Raw genomic sequence first — 18,547 nt, 5'->3', positions numbered from 1 at the left:
AATATTTTTTTACGGTGTAAAATATACTAAAGGTGGAGGGGGGGTGCTGTGAGGGTCCTACAAAATAAATTTGCCTAGGGCCTCCAAACGTTTAGAACCAGCCCTGCACACACACACTGCACCTCTTCAACTCAAAAACTAAGCAAATAATGTAAGCTTACTGGGCTTATAGCTTATTATAAGTATATCAGTAATATAGGCTACGGAAAATGGCAAATCTTAAAATCCAGTGCTTTTTGTATTCGTTAGCTGCACAAAAATACTTATTTTATTTATTCATTTAAACTCCACTGTGTTTTGTTGTAATTTGAATTGAGGGTCCGAATATTTGAACTTTAGCATAGACAATTAGCATTTTTGTTTGTTTGACAATTATATTTAGCTTATGATTGCTAGATGTTTCCGAAAAAAAAACTTTTCTTCTAATGGCACATCTTTTCTTGTTGTTCTGCATTAATCAATCAATAAAAAGCCCCCATGTATAATAATAACCTAATAATAGCTTATTTATATGTATTTCTGACAGCATTTGTCTCATTGTCATCAATTGCATGTACATTTTCCTACTTTATGTGGTTGCATATAGTCAGTTGTTTATTAAATGTGATGGGGCAGCTCAACCATGACCAAGCATAGTTTTCAACATACTGTCCACTACTGTCCTGCTGATTTGTTGATGGTGTTGTGTATTTTAGATGTATTTTAGGCTTGCCTCACCTAATTTTCTCTGGGCCCCACTACATTGTGATTCCTGGCTACGCCACTGGTGTAGACACAGTGTAAGTCACATGGATGAAAAAAATCCATTAGAATTTGTTTCATTCCTCAAAACGTAGTATTTACCTCAGGTGAAATTTACCCTAAATGAGAACTATAAAAAAAATTGTATCGCTGTCTCAAGTACACAAAGAATTCTTCTTGTTTTATCTTAGTGAGTTTAATAACGCCTCTGGTTGTTTTGTCTTACAAACTGCTACAGCGGAAAACTTGTAAACGAACAAATTTTTCAAACAAACACAAGCCTGCACAAACTGTGCATTAAACCACTTCCTAATACTACAACGACATATCCCAGCAGGCCTTGGTCTCAACTCATGTTATTGTGCCAGCCACAGATTCCGAACAAAATGTCTGACCCGCAATGTAAGCAGTATAGAGAATAATCGACAGGTGAGATGTAAAACACACAAAAGGTAACAGAGAAAAGACAGTAAGCAGTCGCCAACACCTGTCACATAAACAAACAGACAGTGTTGTCAAACGCTCAGCAGCGCGCTACAGAAGCAAGTGGCTTCTTTATCAGTGCATGACGAAGTGTAGCAGCGTCTGCACAGAGATACTGTAAGTGATAATCGGCACCAGCGTGCCGCCACCACAAAAACACCATCTGTGGTTCCATAGAGAGCTCACACACACAGGTTTCCAGCCTGGAAGGCAACAGGTACCCGTCTCTCGAGCTACTGACAACAGCATGACATCTGGAAAGTCTGAGACAACTGTTGAAGCAACTTTAAGCTAATAATTTATCATTTCTGTTCTAAATGATTTACATTTGATCAATTATTTCCAAAAGCCACCAGCCTTTTTAACAGTTGAACCAAGAATTGGCCAGTTTGCATCCCTGTATCCCTACTGGTAGATTTCAAGCCAACTCCCCAACTAAGGTGTTGTGAATGGATGGTTGCCAGGGCATCGCTATGCAGTTGCTAAGGTGCTCTGGGTGTTTGCTCGGGCATTGCAGCGGGCTTTCTAGGCGGATGCTTACTGTGGTTCAATCATTCATGTCTGGGGGTTTTGGGAATTTCAGAAATAGACCACAAAAAAAACAAATAACCCTGTTAGATCAATGAAGCAGATTTTAAGACTTACCGTTCAGGCTCTCCTCATCAACGGTGACGATAGTAGCAGGCGGACCCAACCGAGATAACTTACATTCTGTCAGAGAAAAAAATATAAAAACAGTAAAACTCAAATACATGTGCATATACCGTGCATGCCTTTAACACAGAACTTCTTTCACATTGACTGATGATTCATGGTTGTGTGATTTAGATTTTTACTGGGTGACAGAATGAGTAAGTGAGTGAATGAATGAAGGAAAAACAGGGATGAAAGTCTAATAGGCTTCATAATGTGATTCAGGAAAGAAAGCGTCTTACCCTCATAGTGCCAGTCTGAGGGGCATTAGTGCCAGCAGCAAAGAGAAGAAAAAAAGATACATATGAGAAGAAAGTGCCAGAAGGAGAAACACAGAGGAACTAAACTTGAAATTAGTTTAGTGAAATGGTTTAAGAAGTTGAAAAAGCATATAAATATAACCTCAGGACCTATGCATTCTAGTTTTATTTCTATTGTGCTGTATGACTGTTGAACTTCTTTGAAATGAAAATTAAATTAATGAATTGTCCTGTCATTCCAATTCAAAACCTAATTCAACATCTTGTGATGCCAGGCTAATTTAATTTAAATTCAACCTTATGGACCAAAAGGAAGATGATTTCTTATTTCAGAATTTTGTCCAACCCTGCTACAAAAGCATTCATCTTCTACTGAAACCTAGCACAGCTGACACAAAAACACACACAACCATCTCATCTACACATCAATTAGCATTAAGTATCTGAAGCGAATCACCTTACACACTCGTGAGTCACAAGGGCACAAGATGCCCAAAAGAGACTCACACATGCACACACACACACACACACACACACACACACACACACAGAAGATAAGGTTGCCACCTTTCCCATATGTCGCCGTATAACTCGCATTACGCAACTAAGCACCAGTTGGCAGGTGATAAGCGAGAGATTTTCTTCCCATTAAATATTGATCATAGTAGGCTTTTATCCTGATCAACTAGGGAAGAGAACCTTTGAGCTGACAGCAAATCGATTCAAATGTAATATTTGTTTAATATGACTCTCTGCATGTTTGTTTAGCTTTGATTGAGTTACTTTTAAAAAAGCATTCGTAGGTACTGAAAATGTTGTCAAAGTGAGAAAAAAAGCAGACATAGAATGTATAAAGTACTATATTCTTTCGATGTTATTTGAATATTTTAAGAAAGCATATCTGCCAATTAAAACTATACTTTCTATAACTGTTTACTGTACACTCAGATAGACTGAATCATAACAATGCAATGCGTAACTATTTTACCAGGTGTCTAATTCATATGAATTGTACAAAACCAAAGATGATTAGAAAAAGGAAAGCATAAGTTTCACCAAACTTTCACTGTGATGAAAGCAGATCAGACTAAAATGCACAGATAACATTGTACAATTTTTTACGACCCGCTTTCGCAACACAATTCACATCGTCTGAATTAACAACTTCGTAAAATAGTTATGAACTCCAGTGAGATCAGGGTGGCTTTCACCACAATAAAATGTTCTTGAAGCAGGCTTTTTTCTAACAATCGTACATTTCTGTGCAATTCAAACTAATTCATAAAAAAATCATCACCATGTGAATTAGTAACGTTTTCCTGTTAGATGTGTGGCATTACACACGAGATTGAAGAGGTGGTCAATTTGTGCTTTTGATGTGACATAGACGAGGAACCTGCTCAAAGACCTGATCATTCCAGCTTCATCTGCTTCTCATTTCACTCTTCAATCAGTAGAGATCTGCAGGATCTATTCAAGCAGCTCATAAAGCTGCCCACTTTAGCTTTAAATACAACATGTGTCTCTATATACTGAGAAAATAGAGGTTGTGGTTTGATAGACACAACTGAACAACTAGAACATCACCCGCCCCGCAGCTGTAAACTCTGTTTACTCGAGAAGCTTTATGTACCTAAATGCTCCTAGTTACCCTCTTAAAGGAAAATAACGTCTCTGCGCACCGTCTTCAAGAGTCTCAGGACGGTGCAGAGGTTTATTGAAGAGGAGTTTTTGCGATGTCAAACGTCGAGAGAGACTACAATTAAAAAGAGGACAAGAAACATCACGTGGCGCTGAGACAACAGACCCCGCTGTGAGTCGAGAGTGACACCCTGAGCACCAAGATGGCTTTCACAAACTCTGTCTGTCTCTTATCTGTCTTATTTCTCACATGTACACACACACAAACAACTGCAGATGAAAGCACATCTACAAAACATGCTCAAACCAAGATGAGGTTACACGAATATTAACCAGATATAAATAATTAAAGATGAGCATGGTTTTGTGTTAAGAACATGTCTAGGTCATATTTAAAAGCTAGAGTGTCAAAAAGAAAAAGTTAAGACCTTGGGTATTATTTTGCATTGCAACATTATTTTGTAAATAATAAGCATATTTGAGTTCGTTTTAGAAATATTTATTTTTGTCGTGGGGTAATTTTTCATTTGATTCACGAAAACACGCAGAACATTGAATTACTCTTGTAGACACACACACTCGCATTCACAAAAATGCGATTCTCATCATTCCATTTCAGCTGTATGCACATTTCATTATATTAACAGATTTGGGTTGCACTCAAACTGCTGAGTGTTTAGACACTCACACACACACACACACACACACACACACTGCAAAGAAGCTTAAGACTTGATCCACTTATCTAAGATTCCAGAGCAAATCCTAAAAAGTTAAAAGCTAAAGCTATGGGTTGAGGTCTGGAGTTAACACAGAATGATCAATCAGAAACCAAGAAACAACAGAAGTCCAATTCACAGCTCTGAATCAAATTCGGCTGCATCAAACTAATCCAACCATCAGCTGCATTAAAGCAGAGTGAAAAGTCTAGTTAAAGAAGTTAAGGGGGGATGAACAGGATGTGAGAGGAGAGGGTAAAAGAGAGAAAGATGAAGAGTTGCTTTATTTCCTAACACTCAAAAACATTCTGAGGATAACTGGGTTGACACAAAATAGTATTTCAATTTAAGATACATTCATTCAGAGGTGGCGTTTGCGGTTGGCAGAGTATGGCAGTTGCCATACCCTAGCATTCAGACAAACGGTGGAAAAAAAGTGTGCATAATGGTGCTCATTAAAAATAATTGCATGAGCGTCACAGTATGTGTATTTTAAATTGTAAAAATGACGCTAACGGTCCAAAAAGCTTCCATGGTGTTGTGAACAAGACGCATGACCAGGAATTTTGACGCCATCATGATCCGGGTTTGAATCCACCTTTCGCTTGTCTACATTTTCACATCACATATTAAATGCTTTAAAAAGCACATTTTAAAGGTATGAGGGTTGGATTTGTTATCCGAAAGTCTCTCTGCATGTTCGCACAGTCATTGAGTTTCGTGGATTCTTATACACGTTTTGTTTGAATATGATGTGGTATAATTTATAGTTCTGTTACTTTGGAATGTAATTGTTGTATGGCCAGTGGAAATTTTGCCATACCCTAGGTTTTGGTGAAACGCCGCCATTGCACACATTCAATTAATACTGCACACAACTTTTCTGTATCTCAAATAGCCAGGGCTGTACGTTGCACATAGCACTAGTGCTACAGAGTTTTAAAGTTTTGAAGAACAGGCCAAACAGGTTGTAGCACAAGTATACGTCTGTTATGATCTTTTAATAGTATATTTGAACATTACTATAGTACATTTTAAAGTACACAACAGTGTTTATTATAGTTTATAAATTTATGACAAGTTAATTATTTTATCATCTGGTTCACATTAACCAGACTTTTGTTTTGACAGGTGGTCGTGAAGACGCTTGAGTTTCAGCTTGTTTGACAGTAGCTTCACACAAAAAGTGAAATTCTCCTAAAACAAACTTAGAACAACTCTGTGAATGAAGTTCATGTGTTCACGTCCTTGTATAGAAAGATACAGACAAATCCATGAGTGTCACTCTTGTAACATGTTAAAGTTTGCAACTAATTCACTCATAGACACGCAGAACAAGCAGAGGACATATTTAAATAGTAGAATTTTGCTTTCGTGATTTCTTCCATGTTTTTCCCACATTGCACAGATCATAGGGCTCTAGATCGATCGATCGACTCGCTGCCGCCGGAAAACAAGTTTTGATCGCAAAGCGAAAATAAAAGTGGAGCGCCATTAGTTAACCTTACACATGAAAAAGCAAAACGACAAACGCACTTCACACAGACAAGCGGCTCTGTCAAATGCACCTGCAAAACTATATCGCACTCGTGCTACACTATTACAATTATTTGTAGCACAGACCGATTTTTTTCGTAGCATGTGCAACATACAGTATATGTACACTGTACAGCCCTGCAAATAGCCCCAATCGCCCTTTAGAGATAATTCCAAATGTCTGTGAAAATCCTCCAGGTAGAGGTATAAACGTTTCAAATACAAAATCAAAGCTGGAGTCACATGAGATGGTTTGGAGACAAGAGTCTCATTCACTTGATAGCTGAGAGTTAACACAGACAGCCAGAGAACTAGAGAGCTACACTGCGGTTACATCCCTTCAGTCTTCATTGACGCAAAGAGAAAAGGGATTTAAAACAGCAGAGCAGAAGATTTTACACCTTCCATCTCCCTGGTCAAGTTGATCCTCTATTGCCTGGTCAAGAGGAGCATAAAAACACAATAATTGCTGCGACAGTAAAAATGTATCAAAACAAAATAAATGCATAGTGTACACCGCAAAAATGGCTGTACGGGACATAAAAACCATTCATGTACAAAACCCTGCCAATATAACAAGAGACAAATTTGTACTTTAATGCTATGTGTAAGGGAAATAAAATACTTTTTGTTTAAGGGAAACATTATTTTTGTCAAGCGACATTATCTTTGAAACAATTGAGCACATTTTTCCTCAATTTGGTTTTTCCAAAGTACAAATGCTATGACTATCTAAAATGTCCAATTTGAATAAAATTAAATTAATGGTTTAAAAAATTAGCTTTAAAACCAAATAATAACATTTGGTATTTTTTGGTGAGAATAAAGACCCTGTCTGTAGTTTTACTTTCATGTTTAATATTTACTGTGTTTATTATGTGCCCACATATTCATCGCAAATAATAACATAAAGTAGCATATCAGAGATGTCTTTTTATTTTATAATGGCTTTTTCCTCGCCTGTGCTTTGCTACTTTTATTGTTTTTTACAGTGCGTTTGGTGCTTTATGAATGTAAACAGCAGCACACTTGGATTCCATCTATATCAGTCAGAAACTAACTTTGAACCTGATAAACTCCTGCCTGCTTTGACAGCATGTCTGGGATTCATGTCCTTAATTGGCAAAACTATTTAAGTATATTTAATATATAAGCAGCTTAAAAAATGTGAAATTTAGCTTTTAATTAAAAAAACTGAAGTCTGTTTTCAAACTGGTTAAAATCAAGTGTGAAAACCTGCTTTCCCACCAAACTGAACAAAGTGAAGTGTGATGTCAAATAGAGCAAAAGCTTTAGTCTAAGGTGCTCATAAAACTCAACATCTGTATTTGAACCTCAGAGTCAAAGTGGCATTTTTAGTCTAGTGTGTTCAGGGCAAAAATAGCATCGCTTTTGTTAAAAAGCCTTTGAATGCCTTTTCCTTTTTGTTGTCTGTCTGCGTTTCTCTGTCTGTATATGTAAGAGTGACAATGTCTTTTTTGTCTTTTGGTCTTTCTGTTTCTCTCTCTACCTCCCTCTCTCTCTCTCTCTCTCTCTCTCTCTCTGTCACTGTGACACTCGCACATGCATGACAGCATCTTAAATTCTTGCAGAAGTATGACACAAAATAAACTAGATCTCTTACATACAACACCAAAAAAATTAAGAAACGGCTAAAGTTTTGCCTGAAATCAGCATTTCTCACTTGTGGTGATTCCAACCCAGTGTCCCGTTTTAATTTTCTGCAAATAAATGCAAAGAAAAAGTTTGGAAAAATGTCGTCACCTATTCACAGATTGAAACAAATAGAAAATCCAGAAAAATTGAAAATCATTTTGTAGTGGTCTCTTTATCTTTGTTTTGTTTAGACACCAATAACACCCAGAACTAACTTCTCTCTTCTGCAAAACACAAAAAATAATAATTCTGTTCATCAAAACACATTGGACATCATTGACTTCAAACCACATTTCTCGAAATATTTTCCTTTGTTTTCCACAGAAGAAAGTCTGTCATTTTTTAAAGATAATCTAAAATGACCTCAATTCATGACCTCTATTGAATCTAAAATGCTAAACTTAATCCACAGCCAAATATTCCTCAACTACGCAACTGTCCTTTTAGGTTCAAAATGTCAACACAAGAGCAATGGGTTCTTCCACAGTCCATCTGTTTGCCGTTTGCTGGTGGCTGAGTTTCTCCTCTCTCTCTGTCTGAGAAAACATCTCCATCTGGTTCGGTCATCTGTGGCATCTCCCTAGAGCTCTGTGTCAAAATCTAGAGTGCCCAAATCTTCTCCTGGATAAAGACCTGAGTATCTGTTCTCACCGCATTGTGTGGACATGGTCATTTCAGCACTGCATCTCAACAGCATGTACGGTTACAGACCTGCACAAAAACTGTTCAACTCATGTTCCCAGAAGACCACCAGGAGAAGGTAGGCAGTACAGATGGCAGGTGGCTTTGCAAGTGTTGTCCCTGTCTCACATGCATGAATAAATGAATCAAGGCAAAAGAACACAACACTGCCTCCCTGGTTTTAAAGTCATAGTTCACAAAAATCACTCATGTTAATTGAATCCCAAAAGATTAACACAAAAGATTTTTAAGAGGAAATGTTTAATGACAGACCGAAATTTAAGACGAGATGTTCTGTTTAATGTTTTACATGAAAGAAAGATCGAACAACAGATATTTATGGGGTTGAACTACTTTAAACGTATTATCTAGTATGTGCCCTAAAGCAAAGCAACATTCATTAAACAACCAAAATCAAAACGTCTTGAGTCGACATACGTCTGGATGCGCAGCACAGGGAGAGAGAGGGATTTTTGTCTTTGGCTGCATTTTTCACAAAGACTTAATAATTATCTGTCCTATTAAACACAAAGAACAGTTTAAGCGGACGGTAGAGATCTTGATTAGACCCTTTCAAATCACAACGAGGCTTAAATATTTTAAAACAACAACTACAGACAATGAGCAGAGAATAAAGAATTTAACTGTGCTGCGCGCTGATTGTCTGATGCCTTTCCTTCCGTTTCAGACGTCCTTCAATTTATTTGTTTTTCAATTTGGTAAGTTGTCAAGAAGTGTGTAATCTCTGTGCAACTAGTGCCGCCAGGCAGAAGAGCAAAAATTATTGTTTTTCAACAGGTGACAGACAACCCCAAAATGGAAACAAAATGATATATTCGATATCATGAATTATTGATGATCAACATTTTTACAGCTTTAATTAGCTGAACTATGTATTATAAGTTCATGTTGGAGTACAAGTCCAAAAATAAATAATAAACAATAAGTTTTTAAGTATAAGTATTCAGTTATTAATTTTCATCAATGATTTCAATAAAATATTATACATAGTTTTTGTTATGTATATGCATTAAAGGTCCAATCTTTTCTGGATAAAGATAATAAAAACAAGAAGCCGTCTCCTTATCCCAATTCACAATGACAAATGTCTAATAATGTATCTATTATATGTTATATGTATTTATAAATTTTTATATTTACAAATGAATGGATTTATAAATTTACAATTTAAGGTTTCGGTTATTAAATGTCAGGGAATGATCATGTGACTTCAACATTTGTTAAAAAAAAAAAAATAGATAAAGTACACAACTTTTTTAAGTGTAAAAATGTAATTGTTGTGAGTGAGTGTGTCTGGCCTAGTTGGCAATAAACAACACACTTTACCTTTATTTTGCAGGGTTAAAATTAGCCATCTATAAATGCATGTGGGCCACACAAAGTCAACTCAGGCTAACACCAAAAGAGGATCAACATGTTTCCAACACCACAACCGGTAAACAAACAGCGGTTACATCACACATCCGAATAAGCTGTCCTGAAAAAAAGTCAACCTTTTAAAAATCCATGACATTTCAGGTACATTCAGTAAACACATGACACATGCAGAGCACATAGACAACTATGAACACGAATGTTATTTGCTCTCTGCTCTCGAAATTCACTCTACAAAGCCAACCATTCAGACAGAACACAGTGTGGAGACAGCACAGAGAGAAAGATAAAGAGAGACTTATTGATTCATAAAAGCCTCTTTCCTCTCCATTCCCTTTTCCTTGTGCTCCAAATATGTAATTTGGCTGCGCAACACAGAACATTTACACTGAACCACAAGAAAAATATGTTTCAAGTGGGATCTCGCAACAAAAGAAGGGCATCAGTTTTACTGGTATAAAATAAGAGCTAAACTAAAGGATACAGTCATGCCTTATGACTGTTAATGCTAATTTAGGCATTGCTTCAACTTCAAGACCATGTTATATCCCAGGGTTGTTTTTTAATAAAACAGATTCAACCTTTTCTTTTTGTTATATAAAGGTTTTAGACAGGCATTATTTAGACATTATTGGGAACCTTTTCTTGGAAACTTTTTTTTGCTTGCACTTCATCATTTGCTACTTTTAGAATGAAGATTTTTTTATAAATGTTATTACTTCACTATTCTCTCAGACCCTGAATGTAAAGTCAATACGAAATATGTGTGAATATGTCAGCCATATTCAGTTTAAACATCATTTACTTTTACTTTTTTATGTTGTATTTAAATTTGTGGCATTTTAAATGAAATAACTACTCCCTACTTTTGTCAAATGTATATCCACTGTTTGACATGTTATTAGAAACATTTAATTAAAGGGTTCACACAAAAAAAATATAATTCTGTCATTATTTTCTCACCCTCTAATCATTTCAAACCTGTATGACTTTCTTTCTACCGTTGAACACAAAAGACGATATTTTGAAGAATGTTGCTAACCCCCCCAGTCAATTTCACTCATTTTGCATCCATAAAACAAAAGTGAATGGGTGCTGGTGCTGTTCAGTCATCAGTTTTCTTACAAATATCTTCTTCTGTGTTCCACGGAAGAAAGAAAGACAAAAAGGTTTCAAATGAGAGGAGAGCGAGTAAATAACGACGGATTAAAATTTCTGAGGAGAACTATCCCTTGAAACAAGTCAGAGTATGAAAAGTATGTTTCTGTCTAATTTTCTAAAAGTCCAAAGAGCAAAAGGTGCCCAATGTTTACCTACTTCTCCCACTGCTTTTCTCCTTTGTCTTCAGTTGGCTCTTTTAAAGGTATTGTTGGCATCCTCCAGTACGGCTTTCTATCTAATCCGCTCTAAGCCCATCTCTGAAATCTTTATAGCTTAAACCTTTTAAAGATATTGAAGCATTTCACTAAAACAGTTCTTCAGCTAATGCTGTCGCAACGTCCACTGCATCAACAAATGACGCAGAACATCACCTGAGACAGCCAAAGATATTGACCAGGTAGCCTTCATAAACTTGAACTGTGATCGCAATCTGTTCAATGCTAACTACACTGACTCAACCAGAGCCTTGAGTTTGGGACGGGACAATTATGTAGGTCAACCAATAAAAAGTATTGATCTGTTTGAAAATAATCAACCAGCTGAGAGACAAAATAAAACTTCTAAAACCTTTGTGAAGGAGAAAGAGTGCTGCCGCAAAATAAAAATAAACAGATCAACAAACAACAAGTAAAAAGGAAGAGAGCTGAAGATCACAAAACCACACCACACCAGCTCCCAGCATGCAATGGGACAGGGATCAAAGACAGACAGCTACAGAGTGACAGAAATAAAGGAGACTGAGGTGATAAACAGACAAGTGTTACTATATTAAACCACAATAATATAACATAAGGCATAAACGAGAGGAACAGACAAACGGAGAGAAAAAATGATTTGCTACACTCTCCGCACAGATGATGAGAGATTGGACCTGGAAAAGCGCTCTTCGGTCGCCGTGGTGATGAAAGCACATGTGAGGTTTTGGTCCTGCAATATGCCACACGGAGCGATTGAACGTGACCAAACTAATTCCACCCCCAACACTACAAGAAAGCCATTACTGACAACAAGCTGGAGGTGCTCTCTTCACTGCGCATTATTACAGTTACGTCTCATGACTATTTTGGTATGTGTGTTTTCTCATGAAACACAGGAGACCCAAAGAGATTTTAAGTGGATCAATGTCATATACATTTTTGATGGCATGAGTGTGAGTACATTAAGAGATCATTTTTATTTTTGAGTAAACAATTCCGTTAAAGGGATACTTCAGCTAAAAATCTAATTCTGTCATCATTTAATCACCTTCGAGTAAATCTGTAAAAATGTCTTGGTTCTGATGAACACAGAGAAAGAGATTTGGAAGAATGCTTTTAACCGGACAGATTTTGCCCCCCATTGACTTCCATAGTAGGAAAATTACTGTTGAACACAAAAGAAGACTGTAGGACTTTTATATAGGAAAAGTATATGTTTCGTTAGGTTATTACTATTCTATAGTATTTCAAAGTAAAATTAGTATGTCAATATGATTCTATAAAGAGAAAAACCAGTTGTGAAGTCAATGCAAGACTTCAGAAACATCAAAAAATATTATTTTTTGTTACGGGTATTTCAATTCTTTGGTATTTCCTAGTAAAATTAGTATGTCAATAAGAATCTACAAAGAGAAAATTCAGCTGTGATTTTAATGCTAGACTTCGGAAACAGTATTTTTTTTTATTTTTTTTTACATTTTTAGTATTCTGTAGTATTTCCTAATGAAGAATGTAGGACAGTAAACAGTTGTTGGGCACTTTTGACTACCATTGTATTTTTCCTACTTTGGTAGTCAATGGGGGGCAAAAAATCTGTCTGGTTTTAAGCATTCTTCCAAATATCTTTCTCTGTGTTCATCAGAAAAAAGAAATTTGACAGATTTGGAACAGCCTAAAGATGAGTGAATGATGACTAAATTTTCATTTTTGGCTGAAGTATTCAGCAGTTTCCTTAATGAAATCTAATGCAACGAATTTTAACACATTTCTGATTCTGACCATATTCATAAGCGGTATTTTAGTCTAATCAAGGTATTAAGTTCCAAAAGACAAAACAGGTTGGCATACAATGCTGCAAATGATTGACTTGAATGTTTTGCATGAGAACAACATCCGTGTTACATTTGCATTTATAGACACCCATCTGTTTTTCAAGTGGCATATGACATTATTAGAAAGCTTTCCTCTAGCTGCTGAAGAGGTCAAACAGAGACAGCTGACAGTAAAACACAAGCTTATTTCTGTTAAACTGAAATATTTACAGAAAACCCATCTGTCACGTACACTGACACCACATTAACACAGCTTTGCCTTCTGCCTCCATTACAGGATGAATTAATTTGGACTAAATTCTAAGGAAGCATTGCATATGCGCTTCAAGAATAAATCAATCCCATAATCCACTGCCTTTACTGAAAGCTTCAAAGCTTTATGCCACAAACTGTTGCTCACATACAAAATACTGTACTGCAGTAAAAATCCCAGATCATAGCATAGTTTTAATTTACCACTGTATTGTATCCAATAGTATTCTGTAGCATTACTTATAGTAAAATTGGTTTGCCAATACGACAGTATGCTACAAAGAGAAAAATCAGTGCAAGACTTCGGAAACAGTGAAAAATAATCTATTTAGTTACTGTTTTAGTATTTTTGGTATTTCCTAGTAAAATTAGTATGTCAATACAAATCTACAAAGAGAAAAATCAGCTGTGAACTCAATGCTAGACTTCGGAAAAAGTAAAAAATAATCTTTTTTGATACTGTTTTAGTATTCTTTGGAAGTTCCTTGTACAAATAGTATGTCAATACGAATCTACAAAGAGAAATTCAGCCGTGAACTCAATCCTAGACTTCGGAAACAGTAAAATGTATCTTTTTGTTACATTATTTCAACATAATATTAAAAAGTATTGGTACTACAGTCTTCAAATGGTCTGTTCTAGGAGGAAAAAACAGAAGCTCACAATGTAGACAAAAGCAACCTAGTCGTTGCATCGCAACATGCCACACACAGACACAGATGCTTATCTAGACTATATTCTGTGTTACAGCTAACAGGCTTTTAAAGCAGTTGAGCTATAATTTTTTAAATAACAGCCCGCCACTTTATTCAGATGACATGAGACTGAAGACACGTCTTCGACTTCTCAATTAGACAGAGAAGACTGACTCCAATCCCACACTGCACCTGCAGGCTGACTCTGATGGCTCACCTCACAGCAGATATCCAACAGAGTTTAATTACACTGACAGCATAAAACAGGTGGAGCTGATATCCAACCCGTCTCTTGAGATGGAGTCCCACACTTTCTAATGGTACACATTTACTACTTTGAGACAGTTGTTATAGACCCTATCTTGCTTGTAAGACACAGGCAAACAGGAACAAAAAGAAAGATGAGAAACAGAAAGAGCAGCATCAAATAGGAGCCCAAAAAAGATTCTGTTTTAAACCCGTCTTCTGTTTAAGATTGGATTTACTCGATGCCTTCCCATTGACATGTTCTTAGGCTCATATTGATTTTATAATCACGAAAAAATAACCAACATAAATATGGGGTGAAATAATTAATGTTTTGTATTGTATCCATATTTTAAAGTAATAACAAGTATATATTACATATATTTAAAATATTTCCCTTGACTCCTCTGACCATCTTAAATGACACGCTTCATTTAGTCTCAATGTATTCTGGGATTTATTTTTTCACAAAGTATCTTATTTACAGCATAACTTGGCTGCCTGTTTGACACAGCCTTTCAAGTGGAGCATGGTCCTATATGACGCCTAAAAATGTCAAAACAGGCAGCTCAACAGGTTTGGAATAAAGGCTGAAAGAGTTGAAAAGATGCTCGGATGTGAGAACGTAAGCATCATGTTCTTATAAATAATAAAAAAAATAGATAAGCAATCCATCATTAAACATCTATTGCTTACTGTCCTCAACATGAAAGACAAATCCACGTACTTTCACCAGCAGAAACATCTGAGATACACACGTGCTCAAGTCACACAAAAAAATCCATAACAATAAACACTGCATGAACAGACGACTGCATCTGAAAATGTCAACAATGGTCGCCCACAAACGTTTTCTCCTCAACAGCTAATCTGAACAGTCAGACAATGGGGACAATTTATTTCCCTCTCTTTCAATTCAGCCTTGCGGCATTTCAAGCAACGTTTCCAATTTTTTTTACGCTTGTCAGTTTGTCTTTGGAAGACATGGAGTTATAATTCAAACATCATCAGAAACTCAGTTTGGAGAGGCTGTATTAAGCTCCTCTGGTAATGAAGGTGTACGGAGAACAAGCAGGGACTGATCTGTGAAACGCTGCCACAAGGAGATACAGATACAATTATCTCTCTGACTTTGCTCAGAGCAAAAAACGAAGGGCCATAACATCCCATTTCACCAACTCGAGGAATAATATAAACGCCAGGATCCTTGAGAAAAGGTATTTGTTTTCTTTTGCTTATTAAGGGCTAAAGAGAATATGATGTTCTGTTAGCAACTTGCGTGATATATGAATGCAAGCGTGTCTCACCTTCAGGGTTTTGAGCAGAAACTTGGATGAAGAAAATGAACAGGCCGATCACAGAGCCCAGACATCCAGATCGCCACCAGCGCCTCTTCATATTTAGTTACTGCCCACGTTCAAGCCACCTGGAGAGAAAGAGACAGGTTAGTAAATTTTAGATGTAAATTCAAATTAGAGTAAATGAATCTCTCTTCACTCATGAGATACTGAGAAAGCACGAGAGAATGAGAGTAAATAAATAAAATAAATAGTGTTTATGTTGTAAAATCTAATTTGTGTATGGTTTCGTTCTCACTATCTGTTAAAGTAACATGTTGCCAGATCTTCATAGATAAAAACAACCAACAAAGACTAACCGAAAAGAAACCTTAAAAATCCAAATATCCATTAATGATTCATTTATATTTTTACAAATAAAGTGCAGAGCTTTATGATCTAAAGACCAAATATCACGGATAAAAAGCGCTTAAAAATAAAATACTTGGCAACACTTCAAAAGAACGCTCCGTGATACAGCCTTCTGAGCATAAAACAAAACAAAGCATTCCTGTCCACGGTAGTTTACTTTAAATTAAAGTTAAGTCTTAAACCAAAAAATATTCGGCTTATATTATGATTTACAGCTGCAAACTGCTAGAACAGCGTTACCAGTGTGACAATCATCTCTTAATGCGAGAGTGACTATACCTGTTCCATACACACATGGAATTCAAAATATTTAAATGCGATTGTCACTTCCCAAACTGCAGTGTGTGCATGGAGCAAAAGGATGAAAGACACCAGGGTTACTAGATTTGCACTTATGAACATTCAACCTGAGATTAAAATGAACAGGAAGGAGCTTGAACAGGGAGGAGGATAGTAAGCCTCAAACAAGCAGGCAAGTTTATCTGATATATATATATATATATATATATATATCTCATATATTAATTAATTTATAATTAATTATTAATTTGGTATTTGTGTGTAAGAGCTTTATATTGGCTGGGGGATTCTGTGCGTACCCTGAGATAAAATCCTGCAGGCGCCCCTTATGCCAAATCACATAGTTAACTTTAGATGCATCTATATTAATATAGATTTTTTAAAACACACGTCTGTTGAAGTACCTGTTGTTCCATTTAAAACACTAAACCAAGCAGTTAAGAAACCAAAGTTTGGTTCAACATGACAGCAGCCGTCAAACTTCCTCACACAAAGCTATCCAAAGACTTCAAAGGAAGGGTTTGGACAACTTCAATTGTATTTTTATGTTGAATTTTCTCCATTTTGGAGCTGGATCGCCCCTGGTTATCCCCTTATTGATGGTCAGTGTATAAGAAAGAACACCATGAACATCTTCACAACTTTTCTTGTGTGTTGAAGAGAGAAAGTGATGCAGGTTTTCGAACGACACGAGGTTGAGGAAATGATATCAGAATTTTCATTTGTTCGGTGAACTAATCCTTTAAAATGATTTACACCCACATGACATGGAGACTCTAGTCATATCAGTGACCTAGAAAAACTGTTTGATTCTGCACGAGGGTGGTCCTACGTTACAAAGGCCAGAGACCCCCTTGTAGAACAGTAGTTCTAGAAACATAAATCATAAAACACGCCTGCAGGCATTTCAGGCAATTGCACTGGTGAATGAATATGTTGCTTTTGCATGATGTATGTTTTGTGGCCGGGTTAAATTCATCTAGCTTCTACATATGCTTAAATCATTTGAACCTTAGTTATAAGTATTCAAAAACAACCCTCCTTCTCCGAAATGAGGGTTTAATCTACTCGGCTCTGTCTGTCTGATGCAAGAGAATAGATAATACTCGACGTTGTATAAATAAAGACACACGTAGGATTAGACCTTCATCTACACGTGCCCTGTCATGTGACTTGCTGTCTTAGCCGTGCTGCCAACACGCAGAGTATGATGTAGAGATACGCTTAAAAAAAACGAGTGTCTCCATTTGATCTGTCACCTGCATTCATAGTCACAGTCTGTATGATGCACCCGCGGCAGCCGTAAGCCGCCGAAACGACTTTATAACCGTACGCTGATGCGAGTCAACACAGCCATTTAAATACAACATCAGACCGCGTCACACCCAATGTCAGATTCTCTATTCCCAAAGGACCGTTAGCGAGTCTCTGTAGTCTGATGGGTGAAAATGATAGTTCACACTCTAACATTTCCACAGAGTGCTCAACATCTGTGACAATTTGCAACAAGAAGGCTGCGGAGAAACACAGGCTACCTGCTAACTCTCTCTTCCTCATTCTCGGTTTTGAAGTAGAGCTTTGAAGAGCAAAAGCAAGGTCCAAAATTAACTTTCTGTCTCGCGGATGGATTGAGAAAATCATACGGACGTAAATGTTTCTTAGCAGAAGCTGCGAAATACTTTGGAATGTTTCGATATACAGTGACACCCCTCAGCAGAAAATGACCTATAGTTTTATTACAGTAAAAGTGTACTAACCATGTTTTTTGCCGTACTGATAACCATCTGTGACTGGGGACCACAAAACCAGTCATAAGTTGCACGTTATATTTGTAGTAATAGCCAACATTGTTGGGGTCAAAATGTTAGATTTTTCTTTTATGCCAAGAATCATACGGATATTACGTAAAGATCAAGTTCCATTAATATATTTTTTAAATGTCCTATTCAATATTCAAAAGAAAAAAATGTGTGTGGATGCAGCAAAATCCCAAACAAAAATGTCAGTAAACACGCCTAAAACTTGCTGCTGATCCTTTGAAAGACAACTTTTAAGGCGATTTTCTCAATATTTGGATTCCCCCTTAGAAATAGATGTATCTTGGCCAAATATTGTCCCATATATCCTTACATACATTTGTGGATACTATGACTTTACTAATATAAACCATAAAATACAGTTATTACAGTTCAACTATGGTTAGTTTTAATAAGGAATGAGTCTTTAAATATTATCCTCTTGAAAAATATGATGAAATCTAATGCATAAGGAGAGCCATATTAACATCAAAATGATAAATAAAAGTATAAATAGAAAATGCTTAAATAGTTTTTTTCATAACTAATATAAC

At 36.4% G+C, this 18,547-nt stretch overlaps 1 protein-coding gene across 1 annotated transcript in view; it reads right to left on the bottom strand.

Moving 5' to 3' along the window:
* pcdh15a (protocadherin-related 15a) overlaps positions 1 to 18,547 on the bottom strand; it is a 151,006-nt gene that overhangs the window by 114,594 nt on the left and 17,865 nt on the right. The window contains exons 2-3 of the mRNA XM_056761185.1: positions 15,496 to 15,614; positions 1,870 to 1,935 (exon numbers count right to left, since the gene is read on the bottom strand). Of these exons, the coding sequence (XP_056617163.1) occupies positions 1,870 to 1,935; positions 15,496 to 15,586 (157 nt within the window). The 5' untranslated portion in view covers positions 15,587 to 15,614. The remainder of the gene's footprint in view (positions 1 to 1,869; positions 1,936 to 15,495; positions 15,615 to 18,547) is intronic.

The sequence above is a fragment of the Triplophysa dalaica genome, chromosome 11 (genome assembly GCF_015846415.1).
Source record: "Triplophysa dalaica isolate WHDGS20190420 chromosome 11, ASM1584641v1, whole genome shotgun sequence".
In the NCBI taxonomy this organism is placed as follows: domain Eukaryota; kingdom Metazoa; phylum Chordata; class Actinopteri; order Cypriniformes; family Nemacheilidae; genus Triplophysa; species Triplophysa dalaica.
This window is presented reverse-complemented; position numbering and strand designations above follow the sequence as displayed.